Consider the following 22,538-nt stretch of genomic DNA (forward strand, 5'->3'; position numbering starts at 1 on the left):
GTTAGCGTATTTGATTATATTGTCCATTTTTAAAAGTGGGGAGGGGAGAATAGATAAGGTTATGCTGAAAAACAATTCCATGTAAGTTACCCAAACAGAGCTAGATAAACTCACAGTTTCTCCCCTCAAAGTCACTTGTGAAGTTTGAAAGTTCTCCACACCACTTGAGATTTAAGATTTAACTTTCATTGTTTTGTTTTTAACTAAGGACAAGACACAAGGAAGCTTTTTTGTAAACCACCAGGTAATTCCTACCACCAATGTTCTTTCACAACACTAATATCACAGAACTCACTTTCTTTTAAACAATGACCTCAATTTGCTCAGGTGTTCTATTATGGGCTAAGTTTGTCCAAACAGATGTGGAGATATCACCTAAAGGCCACTAAGAGATGAGAACAAGTTTTCCCTTCTGCACTGTTAGTCCTACCAGTAGGGATCTCAGTTGTAAACAGTTAATTGCAAGAAGAGGGCAAAGTGTAAATCATACTCTCATAAAAAGTATTTTCTGGGGTCCAGATGTCTAACCAATAGCATTTTTGAGGGGAAAATCGAAACATTTTATGTGGCTATCTTACACAGCTGCATAATGCAAGCATTTTTTTTTATTTAGGTAGTCGCTGTAACTCAAATGAATGAATGAGTTTCATTCTTTGAGTGAATGAAGAGGCAGATAATCTTCACAATAACTTCTGCAATACGAGAGTTAAGCTATGCAGTATTTGTGACTTTTGATGTATTAAGTGACATTTTTCTAGGATTAAAATAGCCATTTCCACATAGATGATATTCCTTTTAAATCCACGCAACAGTGCTGCATGAAAATGTCTAAATATCTGGGACAGAAAAAAAAGTTTGTAAAATCTTCTAAATGATTAGAGACAGCTACTGTCTAAAGGTAGAGTGGTCACTCAGTACATTGCAATGCTCAACCCATTGTACCAAAAGTATAACATTTGAGGATGTAGGGTACCTGTAAATATATGGCAGAAATCATTTTATGGCACTAGAGAAATTTACAATAAGACAATAGAGTAGCTGATTGCTACTCAGAAAAGTGTGCAAGTGTGTGTGTTTATTTCTGGAATTTGACCTGCTGAAAAAGATCTGGACCCTGAATGGAACTCTAGATAAAGCAGTCAGTCTCTGAGGGAAAGGATGGGTTTGCGGCTGAAGCACAGGACTTTGATTCAGAACTCCTACTCCCATCTCTGCCAGACTTAGTGGGTGACCTACTCAAATCCTATGATGGAAACTGATACAGAAATACAGTATACAGTAAACTAAAATGGTCTTTCCCCAGTAGATTTATTGATGTGATAAAACCAACATTGGTAATTCAAATGACTACAAATCGGAGCTTCCATAATTTCTGTAGCATACTCGTCTCTCAACTTCAGGGAAAGGTACATTAACTGTTTCCTTTGGGTCTAAAATAAGGCAGGCATTTCTACCATTATGTTGCTCTTGAGCCTGCCAAAAAATAAGAAAATATTAGAAAGTGACAAATAGCATGTTACTTTAAGAGTAACCAATAGAACACTAACTTGTTCAGTCAGTCACCTGGGAGATTTGTCCCTGAACAAGTCATTTGTACATTTAATTTTACAGCAAGGTACAACTACAGACATTTCCAATAACTTCTTTTAGTCCACAGTTAGAACAGATTCTGCTAGCTTTTATCACTGCTTAGAGGAACAAGAGGGCCCAATGGATATATGTGAAATACAAGACCAAAAAAGTTGGCCAAATAAACACATCTGAAGACTTATCTATCCATTATAGATTTAGTTTGGGGAAGAAAGATACTATCTTTCCAAAAGGTTTTTCCAGTATTTTATCAACTTCAGCATGAAAATTAGCAAAGTGGGCCTGAACTAATAAGCTTGTTACAGTCCTTTTACATTATAGATGCTGGCCAAGAACTGGACATGTTGAGGGGCCCAAAGTACTACTCAAGCTATCAACTAATAATGCCATCCTTAGAACATTTGTCGTCGGATCACTTTACAAGGTGGCATCAAAGCAAGGTTTCTTTCTAGCTTCTGAAGTCATTGAACCATGGGCCAGGAATTATATGCATTCTAAACAGATACTTAGAACATAGAATTAGATTCTTTAAAAAAATTCTTTAAAACAAGATTCCAACTTATGAACCTCAATACTTCATTTAGTAGTACCATAAAGCCAGGTAACAAATGCCATTTGATTAACATATGTCTCAAATATTAACATAAAAACTATCCTTAGTAATAAGAGTACTTAACTGGGTGCAGCCATTATTTGGCTGCTGTATGTTGCATAGCCTGACGGGGAGGAAGTAGAAATCAGTTTGGCATCATTGGACAACAGTGATTCCTGCATGGAATACAGAGCTTCTTGCTCCCAGGAAAAAAAAAAAATTCAGAATTGCATAACTTTGCTTCTTTACACAAAATAGGTCACCCGTAACCCTGTGGCAGAGCTGTTAGCAGAAAAAAAAAAAAACTGCCTATTTTAAGCTTAAAAAATAAAGTCTAACTTTTGCATCAAACATGGTTAAACCCTGAGCTAGAAATACTTCCATGGAAAAGGTCATAAGAGGAGGGAGAAAGTTGTCTAGAACCCTCATTCCCTTTGAGCAGAGAGAAACATTCTAAATTCTAACAGCTCTTGTGGGAAAGGGATGGGGGAAAGAGATTAATTTTCCATGAAAGCTATATTAAGCCCTCTGATCAAGGATGTTGATAAAGAAGTTGTTTCAAGGTTGGAGATAAAGCCAGCAATAAAGAGTGCCTTTGCATAATCCACTGTCCTCCCAGAAGCTGCTAGAGATGCTGTAGTCCTAATTAAATATGAACATGGTGGAGAATGGGGGCGGAGAGAGAAGATCCTATTTTTGCTAATTGTAAGGATACCCACCCACCCCCAGCCATAAACAACTTGCCACAGTTACTTAATTAGCTGGTACACACACTATCATGGTGAGCTTTGTGAACTGCTACACACTTGTCACAATCTTGTTAACTAATATTTCAATAAGATATTTTGGAGTGTGCAGATCTCAAATAACCTCACAATGAAGTTTCTAGTCCTCTAGTCTAATAAGGTAGAAGAAAATGTGTCAAGAAGTCTAAAAAAGCAATATGGATAAAAAATGGCTGTAATTCCTGTAGACCACCAATTTGTATCAAACATTAACTCGATACAGAAAGTTTGGACAAACTCTGCAATAGCATGTGCAATCCCTAAATATTGTGGTTGCTAGATCAGTGTTAGTTTACCCTGAAGAAAAATAAATATTTATTCGTGGCGATATTTCAGCTTTAAGATATAGATTTACATCACTAAAAGGAAAACTGTTTTAAATGATTCCTCAACTCTTCCCTCCTCAACACCTCCATAATCCACACAACAACAACAGAAGACGAATTTTATGGTGCTTCAAATACTCTGTTCATCAGCTCTCTCAGTCCTGAACTTGACACTAGGAAGGCAGCATGATCATGCAGAGTATGAAGCCAAGATACCTAGAACACCATAGTAAATGTCTGGAAAGAAGCATACACTGGTAAAACGCACCTAAAAATAGAAACCTTATTTTCATCCTTGAAGAGCACATACGTTTTATTATTTAGGAATTCTGGTTAAAGTTCTGTTTTTGTATCAGGGATTTTTAAAAGGGTGTCAAAGAGTCATTGGTACAAACCAATATCATGTGCACCCGAGGCTTTCCCCTCCTTGCAGTAACTCTCCATAACCACAAACCCTCCAGATTCATTGAGTGGAATGAACAAATTGGTTTAACAGCTAACTGGGCTACCAAAGTACAAGTTTCAAGAGCTCATTGGAAAACTTCGTTTACACTTTTTTTTTTAAATAAAAAAATTCAAGGACTGCCAATATTGTGATCATTTTTGCACCCTATCCCAGGCCCCACAGTCCCTTTGTTGTTTAACAGGACCAAATTGATAGCCCATATGATTCCTAACCCAAGCACTAATTGCAGCTACACTTCCAGCAGTTCTCAAACTTCGTTGCGTTGCATTGCAACCCCCTTCGGATAACAAAAATCACTCCACGACCCCAGGAGGGGGGAGACTGAAGCCTGACCCCCACCACTCCGTGCCGGGGGGGACAAAGGGCTTTGGCCCCGTGGGGTGGGGCTCAGGCTTCAGCCCCAGACCCCAGCAAGTCTAATGCCAGTCCTGGAGACCCCATTGAAATGGGGTTGCGACCCACAGTTTGAAAACCGCTGAGGGTAAACGATACCCTGTGGCTGCTAGTGCTTGTTTCTCCTCTGCTCAAGTACAGGTGGCAGACCACTGACAAGGAAGTGTGGCCAAGAATACTACTCAAGAACTTACGTTTCATCTTACACATATGCATGTATTTTGGGCATTTTATTTTATTTATTAATTGGTAGGTTTTTCTATGGCACTTACCAGTGTAGTACTGAGCACTTCAAACACTGAGTACAGAAATATCCCCATTTTACAGATATGGAACTGACGCAGAGAGAATTTAAATGACTTGGTCAAAGTCACTCAAGGAATCTGTGCCAGAGGTAAGAATCAAAACAGGATCTCTTGAATACCAGTCCAATGTCTTGACCACAAAACCATCTTTCCGAAACATTTTTTCAGGAGAATAGTAGAGAGAAAAAGAGGTTTATTTCTTAAATAAATATGAAACCCAATTTCTAATCTTTAGGCATTTATTCCATTGACATTATTTCTTCCAGTTCATGGCCCCTACCACTGATAAACATTTGCAATACCCCATTGTGAAAAAGGCTATGAAGCCAAAGATTTAAGAACATATGTTGCCCCGATCTAAAAACATATTTACGGTTAGTGTCAATATATATTATACACCTGTGTGTATGTGTAACTTTTACTCAAAAATATCAAATTCAGAACCATACGCCATGTTTATAAACTCTACATTGTATCCAGCAACAACTGACTGATACAGATGAAAGATTTCTTCCAAAAATAAAGCTAAGCACTTCATATCAATCAGCCCTCCCATATAGGGGAAATTACAGTGTTATCACGGTCTAACAGGGCCAAAAGATATGGGGTACCAGAGCTGTAAGTAGATACAGGGCCATCTGGAGAGAGGTGGAAAGGAAAGTGGAAAAACAAAGTTCACATTGACATCTAAATCCCAGGAAGTTCTTTATGAAGCTCTATTTTCCCTTTATCTTTCTTGGCCTACAAGAACTCGATTTAGACTTAAAGCCAGTAGGAAGTACTAACTGCTCAGCAATGGTGGTCAATGTGTTTTTGATTACAACAGCTGACATACAGTTTAGAAATAATTTAGCCACATTTAGGCATAATTAAAGTTTACTGGTTGAGATTTTTCAAATTAGTACACAGGTTTTAACCATATGGCTAAATTCCCTGCTTTGAAAAGTGACTATTACACATTCACCCCTCAAACTCTTCCATACTTCAAATAAAAAATAACAACTTTATTTTCACTATGAAGTGCTCTTTTCTCTAAACAGGCTCAGTATAGTTAAGTTAAATAAATCAGTTCTGTTCTTATCTTACCATGTCTTCAGTCTTCATTACAGTATTTTTATACCAATGCAGTAAAGTCATTGTATGCCATATACACTACTGAAATGCAATAGCTGTTGCACTACTGAAGCTAAATAATTGTGGTTTGCAAAAAAAAAAAAAGGAAGTTACTTGCAATTTTATGCAAGTCTAAAACTCAAGAACATGGAGATTTCTTGAGATGCAGTTTCCACTAAAGAAAGTGGCTTCATACAAATGTACACCAAAATCAATACATAGGTAAGATTGTTTCCTCTCTCCTTCTGGAGGTAGCTGAAATGGAGGGAAGCTGAGGCTGGTTATAGAGATGCAGTTGCATTTAGCCTTTAATGCCCTTTGCACCTTCCCCTGCAGGACTGGAGGAAACAATGCATCAGCTTCTTCCTCCCTTGCAGCATCTGCTACCTGAGAGAATAAAATCTGGCAGTGATTTGAGGAAAGAGGAGGGGAAGCTGCAGAACCAGCAGGAAGAAACTTCTCCCCAGCAAACTCTGGCAGACCAGAGGACTGCAGAACTTCTGGAGTATTTCCAGCCCTTGGATTACACAGCAGGTGCAAGTCTTGTAAGCAAATGCCAAACTCACTTTTCCTTAGATCCGCCCCCAAGACCACAGTGCCCTCCACACAGCAAATGTCACTTTGAGAACCAGGCATAGAAGTTAAGAGAATTACCTGTAGATGGGCAGCACAGTGTGATTTAGTATATTAGATACAGGAGTGAATCTGAAGACCATGGTTTTAACAACTTGGATTCTACTTGAGCAAAATCACAACCTCTCTTCCCCTCAACTTATTTCAGTTGATAAAGTGGGGGTAATACTATTTATTCACCTACCTCCTAGGGAAGTTGAGAATCATAACTAACATTTGTAAAATGATGCATTCAGGTCAGTCAGATGCAGAGGAGGACTTAGAACTGGCTCAGATATCTGGTCAGACCACTCATCCATTCTACCATGACCTCTATTCATAAACCTTCTTACATCTTTGAGTCAAAAAAAATGTAGAAGTGAATGAAAATTTTTATTGCAAACTTAAAAGTGTTGTAAAAAAATCTGAGCTGACCAGGGTGTAGTCACACGAAACAAGACTGCACGAGAATTTCTAGTTTCATTTTAAAAAGTTTCTAGCCCTCTTGGCTGCAGAGAACGTAAAGCACATGCACAGTAAGGGCTCAAACCAGAAGCCAAATTAGAAGAACCCAGAGTATATTATCTAAAACAAATCTCATGAATTTTTGGCTGAAGACTTTTGAACTCATGAGATTGGTGGCACTGTTATAGTGTTTGTTTGGGGCCCAGTAACAGCAAGCAACAGGAATGCAATATGATCTGTGTCTAACCTAGTGAATGGATAAGGGAAAGTGACTAAACGTTATGCATGATGATGAAGCATACAAAGGGGGGGGTAAAGGAAACTGTACAAGCAGTGGGTTTATTTATTTAAAGACATGGAGGCAAGTTTTACTTTATTTTATTGTATATTTAGAATTTTAATAGGGAAAATAGGTAGTTGAAGTAACAAATTAGTTATAACAAATATTACTAATTGAGGCAGCTGAGAAAACAATCTGGGTAATGGTATCATCAATAGCAAACAACGGTGAGCAAAACTTTGATTTTTAAATATTTTAGCTAGCTTTCAGAATGTAGAAACCAAGGTTTGCATTTGGCTCCAAAATTTTAGGCCTCTGTAACCAAAAAGATGCTAAACCTTTGTAGATAGTATCTTAAAACCTTGCTGTTGGTAGCTATTTCATGACATGCCAAAAAACTAAGCCACCATTAACATCTGTTAGACATAGTTCCATAGAATTATTAAATAAAAACTCTCTCCCTAATAGCCAATCTTATCATACTGTTTTCTCTTACAGTGAAGGCATTATGCTAAATTTGAGACTCCATTTCTCCAGACTGATGTCAAAAACCCAGTCTTATGGCATCTCTGCAGGAGAAAACTGTGGAACTGTAAAAGAGCATAATCTTAAAATAAATCTTCAACAGCATGATAAACACTGAAAAGTGTAAATTAGAATTGTTTGGTGTATTTCTTCCTGAAAGTTAATTCAAGTGTGAGGTTCCTTTTTAATATAGTAGTAGTTGTTGTATGGCTGTTTACAATTATTTTACAGTATCCCTTCTATTGTTATTTTAAAAGCCATAATACTGCTTTGAAAGCATCAAAGGTCAAGCATTGCATTGGCCCACTGAATTCAGTATCTGCATGTTGATCCTGCAAGAAGACGACTGATGTTAAAAGCAGGCTTCATATCCCAGAGTGGTGGAAGCTAAGGCTATGTTTTCACTGGATGCTAAGCATGGGATAAGAATCACAGGGTAACTTAACCAATGGTAGTTTAACCCATGATAGCATGACCACATGACTGTCTGGTCATGGTCTGCACCTACACTGGTACTGCATCTGGCTGAGGTAAGCAATGGCTATCTGGGCACATATCCCAAGATTCACAGTGCCACAACTCACTGTGCTACATTGTGTTCATATTTGTAGGGTGTTGTGAGACAACTTGTCTGCCACTGTGGGGATCATGTGAAGAAATGGTCTAGGTCCATGAAATTCATTTTCTGGCACACCCTCTCCAAGCTTCTGTCTCTACCCCCAGAGAAAGCCATATCCTGTCTTTAGGATAACCCTGTGTTCCTTCCCCAGGGCGGATTCTGCTCTCTGCCACATCTCTGTGCAGACTATGAGGACTTTGAAGTGTCCTCCAATCCACAGCCACCCTCTGAAAAGGGTCTTCTACTATAGGCAGTGACCTCATGACTGCTGCACACATATCTTGTGTTTTTCCCACCCCCAGGTAGGACTCCCATTATACAGGCTTCCTTAACTGCCTCCATTTCCTCACTTTCAGCAGGGGTCTGCACTATAGCAACACTAAACTATGTATGAAGCTAGTGAAACTACAAACTGTAAGCAGGAAGCTAAGTGGAGGCAGACTGGAGGACCAACATGTCTTGAATGTTGTGACTGCCTATGGCTGCATGTCTTCACTGCAGTTACCTCAGGGTAGCAATATGCATTAACAACTACTTCAGGATCTGCCCTGTAGCACTGATAGAGGTGTGATGATGTGTGAATGTGGAGTATGTTATGGGGAAAACTCATTGTTGAGCCTCAGATAAGTCTACAGTGAAGACAAGCCCTTAGATACAAGTCAGCTTTGAGGGATCAGAAAAGGAGGAAGATGAGCTAAGTTCCCAGCATCTCACACCCAAGAAGTAGTAAGCAGTGGCACTGTCCTCTGTCCTGGAGGGTGCCAACATTCATTTCACAAAGTGATGTACTGCAAATTTTATGTGCTTTTTTCCCCTTTTTGAGGAAAGGGTGACCAAGAGTTACTGAATTTTAAGCTGAAGCTCACATGTTACCAGGATTTTCAGAGTATTTCAAGTCAAAGATCAATTCTCTCCTTTCCTTTGCACAATTTTTCCATTATTTTACATTTAGTTCATCTGTTAATCATGCAGATATTGATATGTGTATTGAAATAACACATTTATCTTTAGAAAACAATTTTTAAATTGTGAAAAAAGACACTTTAAAAATAAAGATTTAAATACATGCCAAAGTACGATACAGTTGCCACTTTTCCATGGCTAGAATATGCCAAGAGATCTGATCTGAAATGACAACTTAAAGACCAAAAGAATACCAAATAAATTATATTTAAAAATCCTAAATGTAGTTGTCTGAATAACCATTAATCAAAAAATGCTTTTTTAATTCACTGTTCTGGAAACTGTATATGAAAACTCTTTGCCCAACTATTCCAGGGGGAAAAAATTCCAGGTCAGCTTTTCAAACTGCCCACATTCAACACATTAACCTCTAAGAACAAGTCAGGTGACACTACAGTCTACCAAAACAGCATGCTGTTGTGGACTTGTATTTTTATGCTAATACTGCAAACTGGCTTCAGCCAGCCTCATGAACAGATAATTTAATGGCACAAATTACTTTCCTCCAGTTAACTTATGGCACCTGATGTGGCAAAATGCTCCTAACAACGTTTCTCAAAGTCATTTGTATCTCCTTAACTCCATTTTTTTTTAACCAAGACTTTTTGCCCAAGGGCATATACACTCAAGAGCTAGTCTCTAATCTCTTATTTACAAGAATGTATATAGTCCCTTTGTTTTCTTGGGAACCAGGGGGAGGAGAAATGGAGGAAGAAGAGGGTAATCTTTACATCCAAAGTTAAATCCCAAGATGCTCTCAGCAGTAAAAAATGCAAACAATTCTCTTAGAGGCCATACATTTTTCTTAATTATTCATAAACATATTAGAGTTTTGTAGTTTGCACTTTGAATTTCCTCTGCAAAATATAAAAGAAAATAATTGGCACTAAAATGTTATACCCTTTGAATGAGAGAGATGGAATGCAGACAAGCTCACTGTTGGAGCATTTCCATAATAATAAATAGAAGACAGCTAGTCAGTATAACTTAAGAATAGATATGAAATATCTTCCTTGACCTTAACTGAAAAGAGTTTAAACAGTCTCATAATTGTTCAGCTTCTTGAAAGAAAAATACAGATAAATTTTAATTATGTTCTGTCCCTCATACAAATGAAAGACACAAAAGCTTGGCAAAACAAATTACCATTACCCCATACTTTTTTCTGTACTAACCTCCCTCCCAACTCCTACAGATTTTCTTCTTTACTTTTCAATTCTGGTAGAATAATCTTCATCCAATGTTGCTAATATTGGGATGACTTGCAGTTTCTTGCAAGTGATACTGCCACAGCAGTCAGCAGTAGTTACTGCCTGAAAATTTTCATTTTACTCTGGCATGTTGAAGAACCCTGCAGCCAGCCAAAGACAGGGTATGGTATGTATGCATGTTTTGGCCGTCTGACTCCCAACGGAATATGCAGCTGGCTTGGATGTAGAAAAACACCAATTTTTCTATGGTCATCCTCTCCACTCAAACTGGCTAAGAGTTTTTTGGACTGCCAGAATTTGCACCCTCTCACTGTTAGCTTCAGGCCTAAAAGATGCCTCAAACAGATTACGATTCCAGCAACAACCACTGTTTTATGCTGTCTGAGATGGCAGAGCAGTACACAGGACACTTCCAGAAGATCTATCAATAACAGCAGCATTGTATGAGAAAGATTATTACTTCTATTTCTGATACAGAAAGTTAAGACATTTTTATTTTTAAAACGAAGACCGACTTTTAAAAATTCCTTTTTATAAAAAAAGAATTTAATGAAAAAGAAGCCAAACACATGCTGAATGAGAAAAGTAAAAACTAGTCTTTGCTTAAAATTCAATATTTAATAGTGACAAAAGAAAGACTGACTTGTTTTCAGTGTTGTAGCCATGTTGGTCCTAGGATCTGAGACACACAAGGCGGGTGAGGTAATTTATTGGACCAGCTTATGTTGCTAGAGGTGACAAGCTTTCGAGCTTCACAGAGCTCTCTCAAAAGCTTGTCCCCTCCAGCAACAGAAATTGGTCCAATAAAAGATATTGCCTCAACCACCCTTGTCTCTCTAAGGCCTGACTTGTTAATCTCATGGTATCAGTATTTTGTTTAGCCATATAGTATTAATTTAGGTTTGGTAGCCAAATCAAAGATAACTGGCAGTGTAAGTTACAGATCAGTAAGAAAACATGATCTGGTCACTTTTCTTGCTATAACCCCACCCACTTTGTATGCAAATTAAGCCAATTGGAGGGTGAAATTTTCACCCTTTCAGCATGCAAAGAACACCAATTTATTCACACTTTCTGATGTGTAGCTTACTGCATCATTTAAGCTGCCTCTAAATTTGACTATTAGAATCTAGGCTATTCAGATTTTTAAAAGGTAATATTCTTCTTAATTCACACAATTTTCAGAGACAAACTACTAGGACTGAGGCTCAATCCCAAGAAGCTTGAAAAACTAATGGACCTGTCACAAGAGTTACCCTGGTAAGGATCTACTGAATGGTCCTTACCTTTGTTCTCTCACACCCCTCAATCCAGTAGGTCAGGCAATGTCTCACTCCTTTGCGAGTTGCAATGTTGCATCCACTGGTAAAATTTAATCAATGGGCACCATGAATGAGTTCAGTACAACACACAAACTAGGAGCATTGGCTCAGCTTTTCTCAAACTCCATTTCAGCGAGAAATCAAGCACCTCAAATAGTATCCCCCTTCCGCAGCAATGTTACAGTGCACCTATTGCAGTGCTCCTCATTTTACTTTCCAGACATTATTGGGAAAAAGCTTCTATGTCCCATTATTAAATTATTCCTATATTTAAACTACAGTAGTGCAGATTACTTAGTGCTTGCGAAATATGATTGACAGACAGCACTTGAGACTGAAGACTTCAACTTATGCACAGCTAACTGTGAAAATTTCTGTATTGTGCCTCCCTCAGTATGTCTGAATCCTGACTGGAAGGAGTCTCTGTTCCCATTCTATTTTTGGCACCTTTGCCACGTCTGCCTACAGAGGTGCTAATTACAGTGGTGATCCTCGTGATATGAACATCAGTCTACAAGGAACCAAACTGAAATCTGCAACTCACTCCTAATAGGCCAAACAGTAAAGGATTCCACTTTCTACTGATCTAGACTAGATATCAACTGGTGACCTAGAATTGTAAAGATCCTTATCCCATTACTAATCCTCAGCCATCCAGTCCCTGTGACTCCCAACCAGCATATATATGTTGTTGGCAGTTTTTAAGCAACAGGAGATAGGGTGTGCAGAATTCTGTATATTTTAACTTCGCTCTCAATTTATAGACAAGGAAACGAATGTTTAATTTCCTTCCAGGATGCCGGTACATACAAAACAATTACTCATTTAACCATGATCATTACAGGTGATTATAGTCCAATGTGGGACTAGCTTGGAACCACTGAGAAAATTACTAAAATGGCCTCCACTGGTGTAAAAGTTATGCAGTGGTTTTCATTTTTCTGAGAAAGTTACTTTTGTGTTTTAATTTTATATAAAAATTATAGAATCATAATTTAGGGGTGGAAGGGACCTTGAGAAGTCATCAAGTCCAGCCCCCTATGCTGAGGCAGGAACAAGTAAACCTAGACCGTCCCTGTCAGTATTTGTCTGACCTGTTCTTAAAAACCTCCAATGTTGGGGATTTCACAACCTCCATTGACAGCCAATTCTAGAGTTTAGCTACCCTTATAATTAGAAAGTTCTTCCTAATATTTAACCTAAATCTTCCTGGCTGCAGATTAAGCCCATGTTTATTTCTTATCCTGCCTTCAGTTGACATGGAGAACAATTGACCACAGTCCTCTTTACAACAGCCCTTAACATATTTGCAGACGTATCAGATTTCCCCTCAGACTTCTTTTCTCAAGACTACCGATATCGAGGTGGGGGTTTTTTTGTTTGTTTTTTTTAAACACTTTTCCTCGTGGGTCACATTTTCTAAACCTTTTATCATTTTGTTGCTCTCCTCTGGACTCTCTCCAATTTGTCCACACATCTCCTAAAATATGGCACCCAGAATTGCACACACTACTCCAGCTGAGACCTCCTCCATGGCAAGTAGAAAAGGACAATTATCTCCCACATCTTACATACAACACTCCTGTTAACACACCCCAGAATATTAGCTCTTTTACAATTGCATCACATTGTTGATACATATTCAATTTGTGATCCACTAAAACCCTCAGATCCTTTTCTGTAATTGCTGTCACCTAGCCAGTTATTTCCCATTTTGTAGTTGCCATTTGATTTTTCATTCCTAAGCGAAGTACTGTGCACTTATCTTTACCGAATTTCATCTTATTTAATTCAGACCAATTCTCCAAGGCCCTTTTGAAATCTAATCCCATCCTCCAGAGTGCTTGTAACCCCTCTCAGCTTGGTGTCATCTGCAAATTTTATAAGCATACTCTTCACTCCATTATCTAAAGTTATTAATGAAAATATTGACTAGTACCAGACCCTGGATTGACCCTCATGGGACTCCACAGATATGCCCTCACAGTTTGACAGCAAACCATTGATAACTGCTCTTTGAGTATGGTCCTTCAAACAGTTGTATACCCATCTTATGTGAATTCATCGAGACCACATTTCCCTACTTTGCTCATGAAAACGTCACATGGAACTGTGCCAGAAGTCTCACTAAAATCAAGATATATTACATCTACTGCTTCCTCCCCATCCACTAGGCCAATAACCCCATCAAAGAAGGAAATTAGGTGGCTTTGGCATTTCTTGACAAATCTATGCTGTCCATTCTTTATAATCCTATTATCCTCCAGGATCTTAAAAATTGATTGATTAATAATTTGTTCCAGTATTTTTCCAGATATCTAAGTTAGGCTGACTGGTCTGTAGTTTCTTAGGTCTTCTTTGTTCCCCTTTTTAAAGGCAGGTACAATGTCTGCCCTTCTCCAGTCCTCTTGGACATCATCTGTCCTCCAGGAGCTCTCAAAGATAATTGCTAATGGTTCCGAGACTGCTTCAGCGAGTTCCTTAAGCACCATAGGATGAATTTCATCAGGCCCTGCTGACTTGAATACATCTAACTTATCTAAATATTCCTTATCGTGTTCTTTCCCTGTTTTGATTTATGTTCCTTCCCCCTTAATATTAATTGCATTAAGTATCTGATCACCCTTAGCCCTTTTAGTGAAGACTGAAGCAAAACAAGCATTAAGTACCTCAGCCTCCTTGATGTCATTAGTTAGCAGCACTCCTTCCTCGCTAAGTAAATGACCTACATTTTCTTTTGTCTTTCTCTTAATATATTTAAAGAGCCTCGTCTTATTCCCTTTTATGTTCCTTGCTAGGTGTAACTCATTTTGTGCCTTAAGCCACAGCTGCACCGATACAGCTGTGCTGCTGCAGTGTGTCTGGTGAAGACGCTATGCCATCAGCATAAAAAACCTACCCCCATGCGCGGCATAAGCTACGTCAGTGGGAGAAGCTCTCCCGCCAACTAAACACTGTGCACACTAGCGCTTATATCAGTGTAACTTATGTCACTTGGGGGGTTGAATATTCACACCCCTGAGCAACAAAGTTTTGACGATATAGACACTAGTGTAGACAGCCTTAATTTTTCAGATTTTGCCCCTATATGCTTGCACTATTCTTTTGTACTCCTCCTTAGCAATCTGGCCACGTTTCCACTTTCGGTAGGATTCCTTTATGATTATCTGGTCATTAAAGAGCAACTAATGGAGCCACACTGGCCTCTTACTATTCTTCCTATCTTTCCTTTGCTTTGGGATAGTTTGCTGTTGTGGCTTTAATACTGGCCCCTTGAGAAACTACCAGCTCTCCTTAACTCCTTTTTCCCTTAGATTTTGTTTCCCATGGAACCTTATCTACCAGTTCTCTGAGTTTGTTAGTTTTCTGAAGTTCACTGTCCTTATTCTGCAGCTCTCGCTCCTTCCTTTCCTTAGAACCATGAAATCTATCATTTCAAGATCTTTCATGCAAAATGTTTTCTACCTTCAGATGTGCTACCAATTCCTCCCTGACTGTTAGAATCAAGCCTAAAATGTCTGTCCCCCTGGCTACTTCCTTCACTTTCTGAAACAAGAAGTTGTTGCCTATACATTCCACGAACTTATTGTAAATTTTGTTTTGCCGTATTACTTTTCTAACAGATGTCTGGATAGTTAAAGTCCCCAATATTACTAGCAATACTTGTGTTTTGGATATTTCTGCTACTTGTTCTAGAAATGCCTCATCCACCTCCTTTTCCTGATTTAATGGCTTGTCGTAGATCCCCACCTCCCCCTGTCATGACATCACCCCTATTTTTTTTCTTACCCCATTTATATTTACCTAGAGACTTTCAACTGGTCTGCCTCACCTCCTCCTGGACCTCAGAACAAGTGTATATATTCTTGATGTATGATGCAACACCTTCCTGTGCTTACTAAAGAAGCTATACCCCTCTATACCAACATTCTAGTCATGAGATTTATCCCACCAAGCTGTGATGCCAATTAAGTGATAATTTAGCGTATGGACTTACACTTCTCGTTTAATACACAGTAACTTGAAAGAACCAAGCTTTTCATGAGTTTCAATCTCTCGCCAACTCAAATGAAGAAAGCAGAGAGACCATAAGACATCTGATGGACATGATGCAAACAAATTCTGTACCATTGGTTTCAGGTTATAAAAGCACAGCAACAAGGATTTCAACACTATTGTAACCTTCATTTAAAGAGGCAAGTTTTCACTAAAATGGGCACTTCATGTTCAAGTCGTATAGTTTTTAAGGGGGAAGGGATACCAAAGTGTCTATACCAAGTATTAGGCAGGTGAGACATGGCAAGTCAAGTTGCATACTGTATCATACAACCTTGCAGCACTACTTAGTGCAATTTAATCCATTTAACATAATTGCCCATTAGGAAACTGTTTTCTTCTATTTTAATTTGGTCAAACTAAAGGAATCTAGATTTTCCATTGAAGGAATAACATCTCTAGCCACAAAACGCTTGATTTATACTTTATGATCAAGACTGGTTTCATTCTAATATTTTAGTCAATTACTCTATCACCATTACCTTTTTCCAATTATATGTATGAGTTCAGGATCACTAATGAGCTATCCAAGCTTTTATTTATTTAGCACACAAATTATTTTTATTTTATATTTCACCACAATAGTCAGTTAAAAATTAATAAGTGTCTCAGAAGTACATTTGGAAAGATTTTTCACTGAAATGGTAGACAGAACTTTCTACATCAGAGGTGGGCAAACTTTTTGGCCCAAGGAAGGGTCACATCTGGGAATAGAAATTGTATGGCGGGCCATGAATACTAACAAAATTGGGGTTGGGGTGCAGGAGGGGGTGAGGGCTCTGGCTGGGGGTGCGGGCTCTGGGGTGGGGCCAGAAATGAGGAGTTCAGGGTGCGGGAGGGGACTCCAAGCTCAGGAGAAGAATGGGGGGGGGAGGGTTCCATCTGGGGGTGCAGGCTCTGGGGTGGGGCTGGGGATGAGGAGTTTGGGGTGTAGGAGAGTGCTTCAGGCTGGGACCAAGGGGTTCGGAGGGTGGGAGGAGGATCAGGGCTGGGGCAGGGGTGTGGGGAGGGGTGCAGGCTCTGGGGTGGGGCTGGGAGGTTTGGGGTGCAGGAGGGTGCTCTGGGCTGGGATCGAGCGGTTTGGAGGGCTCCGGCTGGGGGTGCAGGCTCTGAGGTGGGGTGGGGATGAGAGGTTTGGGGTGCAGGATCATGCTCTGGGCTGGGATTGAGGGGTCTGGAGGGTGGGAGGGGGATCATGGCTGGGGCAGGGGGTTGGGGTGCGGGAAGGGGTGCAGGCTCTGGGATGGGGCTGGGGATGACGGGTTTGGGGTGCAAGTGGGTGCTCTGGGCTGGGATCGAGCGGTTTGGAGGGTGGGAGGGGGATCAGGGCTGGGGGGGGTGGTGAGGGCTGCAGCTGGGGGTGCAGGCTCTGGGGTGGGGCTGGGGATGACGGGTTTGGGGTGCAAATGGGTGCTCTGGGCTGGGATCAAACGGTTTGGAGGGTGGGAGGGGGGATCAGGATGGGGGAAGGGGGTTGGGGTGCACGGGGAGGCTCAGGGGTGCAGGCTTCGGACAGCACTTACCTCAAGCAGCTCCCGGAAGCAGCAGCAGTATGTCCCTTCTCCTGCTCCTAAGCGGAGCCGCGGCCAGGTAGCTCTGCATGCTGCCCCGTCCGCAGGCACCGCCCCTGCAGCTCCCATTGGCCACAACTGCCGCTATGCGTAAGAACTGGAGGGGAGCCATGCCGCTGCTTCTGGGAGCCGCGTGGGGCAGCCCCCAACCCTGCTTCCTGGCTGGAATGCCGGAGCGGGACAAGCCCCAGACCCCACTCCCTAGCGGGAGTTCGAGGGCCGGATTAAAATGGGTGGCAGGCCGGATCCGGCCCGCGGGCCACAGTTTGCCCACCCCTGTTCTACATTAAAGACAATATTTCTTCCAAACCCTCTAATACTGCAAAATGTGAGACTATTGAAAATGTTATTGAAGCTCTACCAAATGTAACACTGAGTGAAACCCTGGTGCAAATTTACAGTGCTATATATATTTTTTAATAAGTAATATTTATTAAGGGGAATTTAAATAATGCAAGTCTTTTGGGAATTAGGGCCCATCCCCACTACCATTTTGTGACAGATCTTCACCTGAGTTTCATTTCACCTCTTTTTTGCCCAGGCTATGTTCTTATTTCTTCGTGCATCTGTCTCAACATGTTTTTGCAATTTTGCTTTCCATTTTTGATTCCTGATTTTTCCTCCCTGCTGCTTTGACATTCTCATCCTTTTCTCTTCATTTGTCTCCTTGTCTTCACCTTGTTATGATGTTCTCACCTCTTTTCTGTCCTATAGCACCCTTCTCCTCCTTGCATCATTTTCTCCAACCTTCCTCTTTTTCTAGATCCCTACCCATTCTAACACAAACACTTGGTTTTGCTCTCCTTTCTGTCTTCCCCTTTCCTTGGGATACAGCTGGCAACATGAAAGTATTTCCAAGAACAATTCTGCCAACTAGCAGATGATGGATAATTCTCTGGGCATTCTGCTGAACTTTAAATTAAAGTCTCCTTATAAAGTGAGAGAAGAAAAAAATGCAAATAAAACATTCAAAATTCACTAGAATGCACACAGCCTGCACAAGGCTCCTTCAACTCACTAGCTGATTTGAAAAAATCTCCTGAAAATATTCACCCCTCAACCCCATTTCTCTACCCCTGCTCCCACACAGCTTCTCCTCTTATCCCCACATGGCTTCCACCTCTTGATTTCCACCCATTGCTTCGCCTACCCTACGGCTTGACCCATATTTCCCCAGGATTTCATTTTGTCCAGCGAGCACAGAAGCCTCTCCCACCTGCTGAGTCACCATCTCTCCTCCACCCCCCCACCAGCTGCCTCTCTCCACCCATGCATCTGATTCCCAGATCCATCACATGCTGTGCTGAGCAGCTAACAGAAGCAGCCGGCAGGCAGCAGTCAAGGGGGCTGCTGAGCAGCTGCTTTCCATGCAGTGCTGGGACATGGGCTGGGACAACTGCTCATATGATTTATTAGACTTATTGAATCAGACCTTATGACTGCATTCCAACAATTGTCTCCAAATATTTATGGGTAGTGCTACTTGGGATTGATTTCTAATATAATGAGGGATTGAAAAATGGAATATACTCTACCGTGGTGTATCTGCCACCTATACATACAACAAAAAGCTCATGTCTGATTGGGCATATCAATCGAGATATAGTGATGGCAAACTTCAAATCAGATCTCTCGTCTTTTTCATCATCCACAAAAAGTACAGATGCTTAGTCAAACCTGCTAAGTTAGGTTGGAAAAGGCTCTCAAGAGTTCCAGTACTTCTCAGTGGGAAACACTGTCAGAGCAGTACTATTTTAAGTGGAAGCAGGAAGTTCAGAGACTCAGTAAAACCAAAGTTGTGTGCATGCGTGTGGCTCATCCAAGCCTCAAGAGGTTTGGTTTTAGGCTAAGATTCACATCTGCTCTTATTTTATCTAAACCAGGTTGCCCACCTCTCATTATCAGGTGCATTATTTAGTGCTGGAAAGTTTCATATGAAAAGATTGGGGAACTTTTCCTTGAAGAACTTTCAACTTTATACTAAATTAGAACATTTCAAATCTGCATCCCAAGCCTAAATTTTCTTTAATCAAGAAGTATATCTAATTAACCCAGACTTCACTCTGCAAGTTTGCAAATGCTTAAGTATTGGTTTAATGATACTGTGAAAATTTAGACACAAACTTTCAGCTTTCTCTCATAAGATTCACCACAATAATAAAATAATTGTTGCATTCAGGATAAGTTTGATGCTGCTTCACATTTAAACATACTACAGTGTAATCCTGTAAAAACCATCACGAGACCATAGGCAATGAATGAAGTTCCGGTAGCTTGCTACTCAAAATTATAAGTAAAATAGGAAAGACACATAACCACCAGTACACAGAACAGTCAAGGCAGAACAATGGTTTCAGAGCAATAAACCTATCTCTCAGGGTCTGAATAGGTATATAATTCAAAAACAAACATTCTCTTTCAGCTGAAAGTAACTTACCTGAAGGACAGGCACTTTTTGTGGAGTATTCTGTGGTGACTGGTGAAGCTGTGCCCAAGGCTGGTGGTGGGGATGTGGTGGTGAAGACTGATGATGTATCCCTGGATGAGGTGGCATGGGAGGACAAGTTGGCATTTGCTGTTGAAAAGACGGCTGTTGGCTGGGATGCTGCTGGCCAGATATCAGTCGTTCTTGTATTGCTTGTGGATCTGCAAGGCCAACACCTGGACAACCATTTGGTCTCATGTGCCCACCCATCTCCCGTGGAGTTGAAGACATACCCATAAATGGACGACTCTGTTGCATGTTTCGGGGGCCCATATTCCTCTGTCCAATTCCCATGGCACCAGGGGGCTGGTGTGACGGCTGAGGATGGGGTATATTTGGATAACTACCAACTTCCATTGGTATTCCAGCACTACCAGGCCTAACCTGTGGAGGAGGGGTACCTGCTGGATTACTCATTGCTTTCATAGGTGACATGGGAGGTGGAGAGGCATAAGTTCCCTGAGGCTGTGAAGGGTGCATAGTTTGTGTGTTCATTTGGTTGAGTGAGCCACTAGGGTGAATGGGCTGCTGGTGCATTAGTCCTTGACCACTGTTTGATGGAAATCCTACAGCATTTGTGTATCTTGGTACAGATTGATTCATTGGAGTGTTATTTGTAAGGCCTAAATTCTGATTCATCCCTGTATTGTTAACTAATCCCTGATTTAGGTTACTGTAAGGATATCGAGAATACTGCCCTGAGTTGTTTATAGTAGGTGAGGGTACTGTCTGGCTCCGAGAACTAAAATTAAGTGTTTGTGGCCTAACAGCACCCTGCTGAGGAGGATTAGGGGAGAATCTGGGACTGTGGGCTACTGATTCTCCATGGAGCGCGGTGGGGGGATGGTGGTGAAATTGTTGGACTGAGTGTCGCAAAGAAGGTGCCATGCTAGGATTCTGTTGGGGCACATGAGACAAGTGGCCAGGTCCTGAGGTGGCAATGAAAGGATTTCCCTGATTAAGGCCTTCTTGACCTTGAGAAAATTGGTTCATCCTCTGCTGTTGTGGTTGACCATGCTGTTGCATTGAAAAATCACCACGAGCCATGTAGTTTCCCATTTGCTGCATGTGCTGAGAATGGCCCTGCCCAGGGGGTCCTGACGGTGTCTGTGGTGGCTGCGTCGGTTGCTGCTGCTGCTGCTGGTATGGTGCTCTTATTTGGTCGGGCACCTGAACAGCCCGTGGTCCCCACATGGAGCCACTGTCTACAAAGGGTTGCCCGTGCCTTTCATTCTGCATACTAGGATAGACTCCCATCTGACCACCAGTGCCACTGCCATGAGGAACCTGAGGAACTGGAGGGTTGTGATACTGTGAGTGAGGAGATGCTATACCATTCCCAGGAGCATTACTCATCATTCTGTTAGGCTGATCCATCAGATGTATTTTTTGCTGTTCATATTGATTATAGTGATCAAAGTGGGTCAACTTTGCTTGGTTTTGATTGGTGGGAGGATGATGAAGAGAAGACTGTAAGGAGGGGAATCCTTGATCTATGGGCATTTGCTGCCCCATAGGATTTACTGTATTTTCAGGATATCCACATTCTCCAAGACTTTCCAGCCCTTCACTGAAAATATTCCCATCTTCTCCAAATAGACTCATCATTCCTGGATCTGCCATCTTTTTTCAGCACAAAGCTCCTCAGAGCTACAAGTAGAAAGCTAGTCTGTGCTTCACCTCACTGAGGTGTTTGTCCTCAAAGCCTTTAATCCTCAACTAATCTCCTTCATGTCATTCCATATTTCCTTAATTCTTTCGGACCACGTAGTGTCAGCCAAAGTCTGGTTACCGATCCTAGAAAAGAGAGGAAAAAGAAAATTGGAAACAAATAATAAAATAGTCATACAATATTATAACACACCTGACTCTGTTAGATGACACTAGATTGTTTCAGACGCTGAAGTGTATTTTTTAAATCTATTTCACTTTAAGAAAAACTCATTAGCTTCTATCAGAAGCTTTATTATGATAGGGCGCTAGAGAGCAAGCAAAACACTAACCTTAACCTTAAATTAATCCATTCACTACACTTCCTAGTGTTCCATTCTTGGATGGAACAGAACAAAAGAACACAACATGCAGCAGCAGCAGCTGCCACAGCAGGCAGGCAGATGTATGAATATAGCCAAGCAGCCCATCTGCTGAACTAAAGCCCTGAAAATGCTCTAGTTACCAACAGCATGTCCTTAACCTTATTCCCCTGAGCAGTGTAATCAGATGAGCAGGCAGCAGCATCAAGGGCTATGATAAGCTAAAGTTAGTTAAATGGACAACAGGATTGTGCAAACACCAGTAGTGACCCTTTTAAAAACTAGAGATTTTAAAACTGTACATTTATATAAAAATTAAGGTGTTATTTTGCATAACAGCAGCGATACAGGTCACAAATGGCTACTTTGTTAAATTAAAAATGGAACTATACAATATTGTTTCCCTCATAGCAAAACTATGCAGTTATTAGCTTCAAAATTGAAATAAAAATGAAAAGTTTTCATTCTGCAAGAGGGCAGATTTCTAAATGCCATGTTCAAACTAATACTCATGGCTCCAAACCCACTGCAGATCAAATCCATGCTAGAATTTGTCTGTGGATAAAGGAAGTTCAATCACTGGGGTTCACTATTCACCTTCAGGCAAACTCTTACTAATGACATAATACACATTTGTGACTACATACTAAAATGCTTCACAGTAAGACACATTCTGCTTTGTACATAGTTGGTATTCCTCCTGAAAACAAAACTCCAACTAACTACGAAGAACTGGTCACGGCTATAGTATTTTATTCATTTAAATACTTATGTCAGGTAATTATTACTGTTTGCAGTATCGTTGTAGCTGTGTTGGTCCCTGGAC

General features: G+C 40.6%; 1 protein-coding gene across 2 annotated transcripts in view; it reads right to left on the reverse strand.

The window, feature by feature from the left end:
- CHD7 (chromodomain helicase DNA binding protein 7) overlaps positions 1 to 21,317 on the reverse strand; it is a 115,829-nt gene extending 94,512 nt beyond the window's left edge. The window contains exon 1 of one of the 2 annotated variants that reach the window (XM_065399593.1): positions 19,632 to 21,317. In XM_065399593.1, the coding sequence (XP_065255665.1) occupies positions 19,632 to 21,302 (1,671 nt within the window). In that variant the 5' untranslated portion in view covers positions 21,303 to 21,317. The remainder of the gene's footprint in view (positions 1 to 19,631) is intronic. The other variant, XM_065399594.1, reaches the window with a different exon arrangement.
- Between the last annotated feature and the right edge of the window lie 1,221 nt (positions 21,318 to 22,538).

Source organism: Emys orbicularis, chromosome 2, assembly GCF_028017835.1.
Source record: "Emys orbicularis isolate rEmyOrb1 chromosome 2, rEmyOrb1.hap1, whole genome shotgun sequence".
Taxonomy (NCBI): Eukaryota; Metazoa; Chordata; order Testudines; family Emydidae; genus Emys; species Emys orbicularis.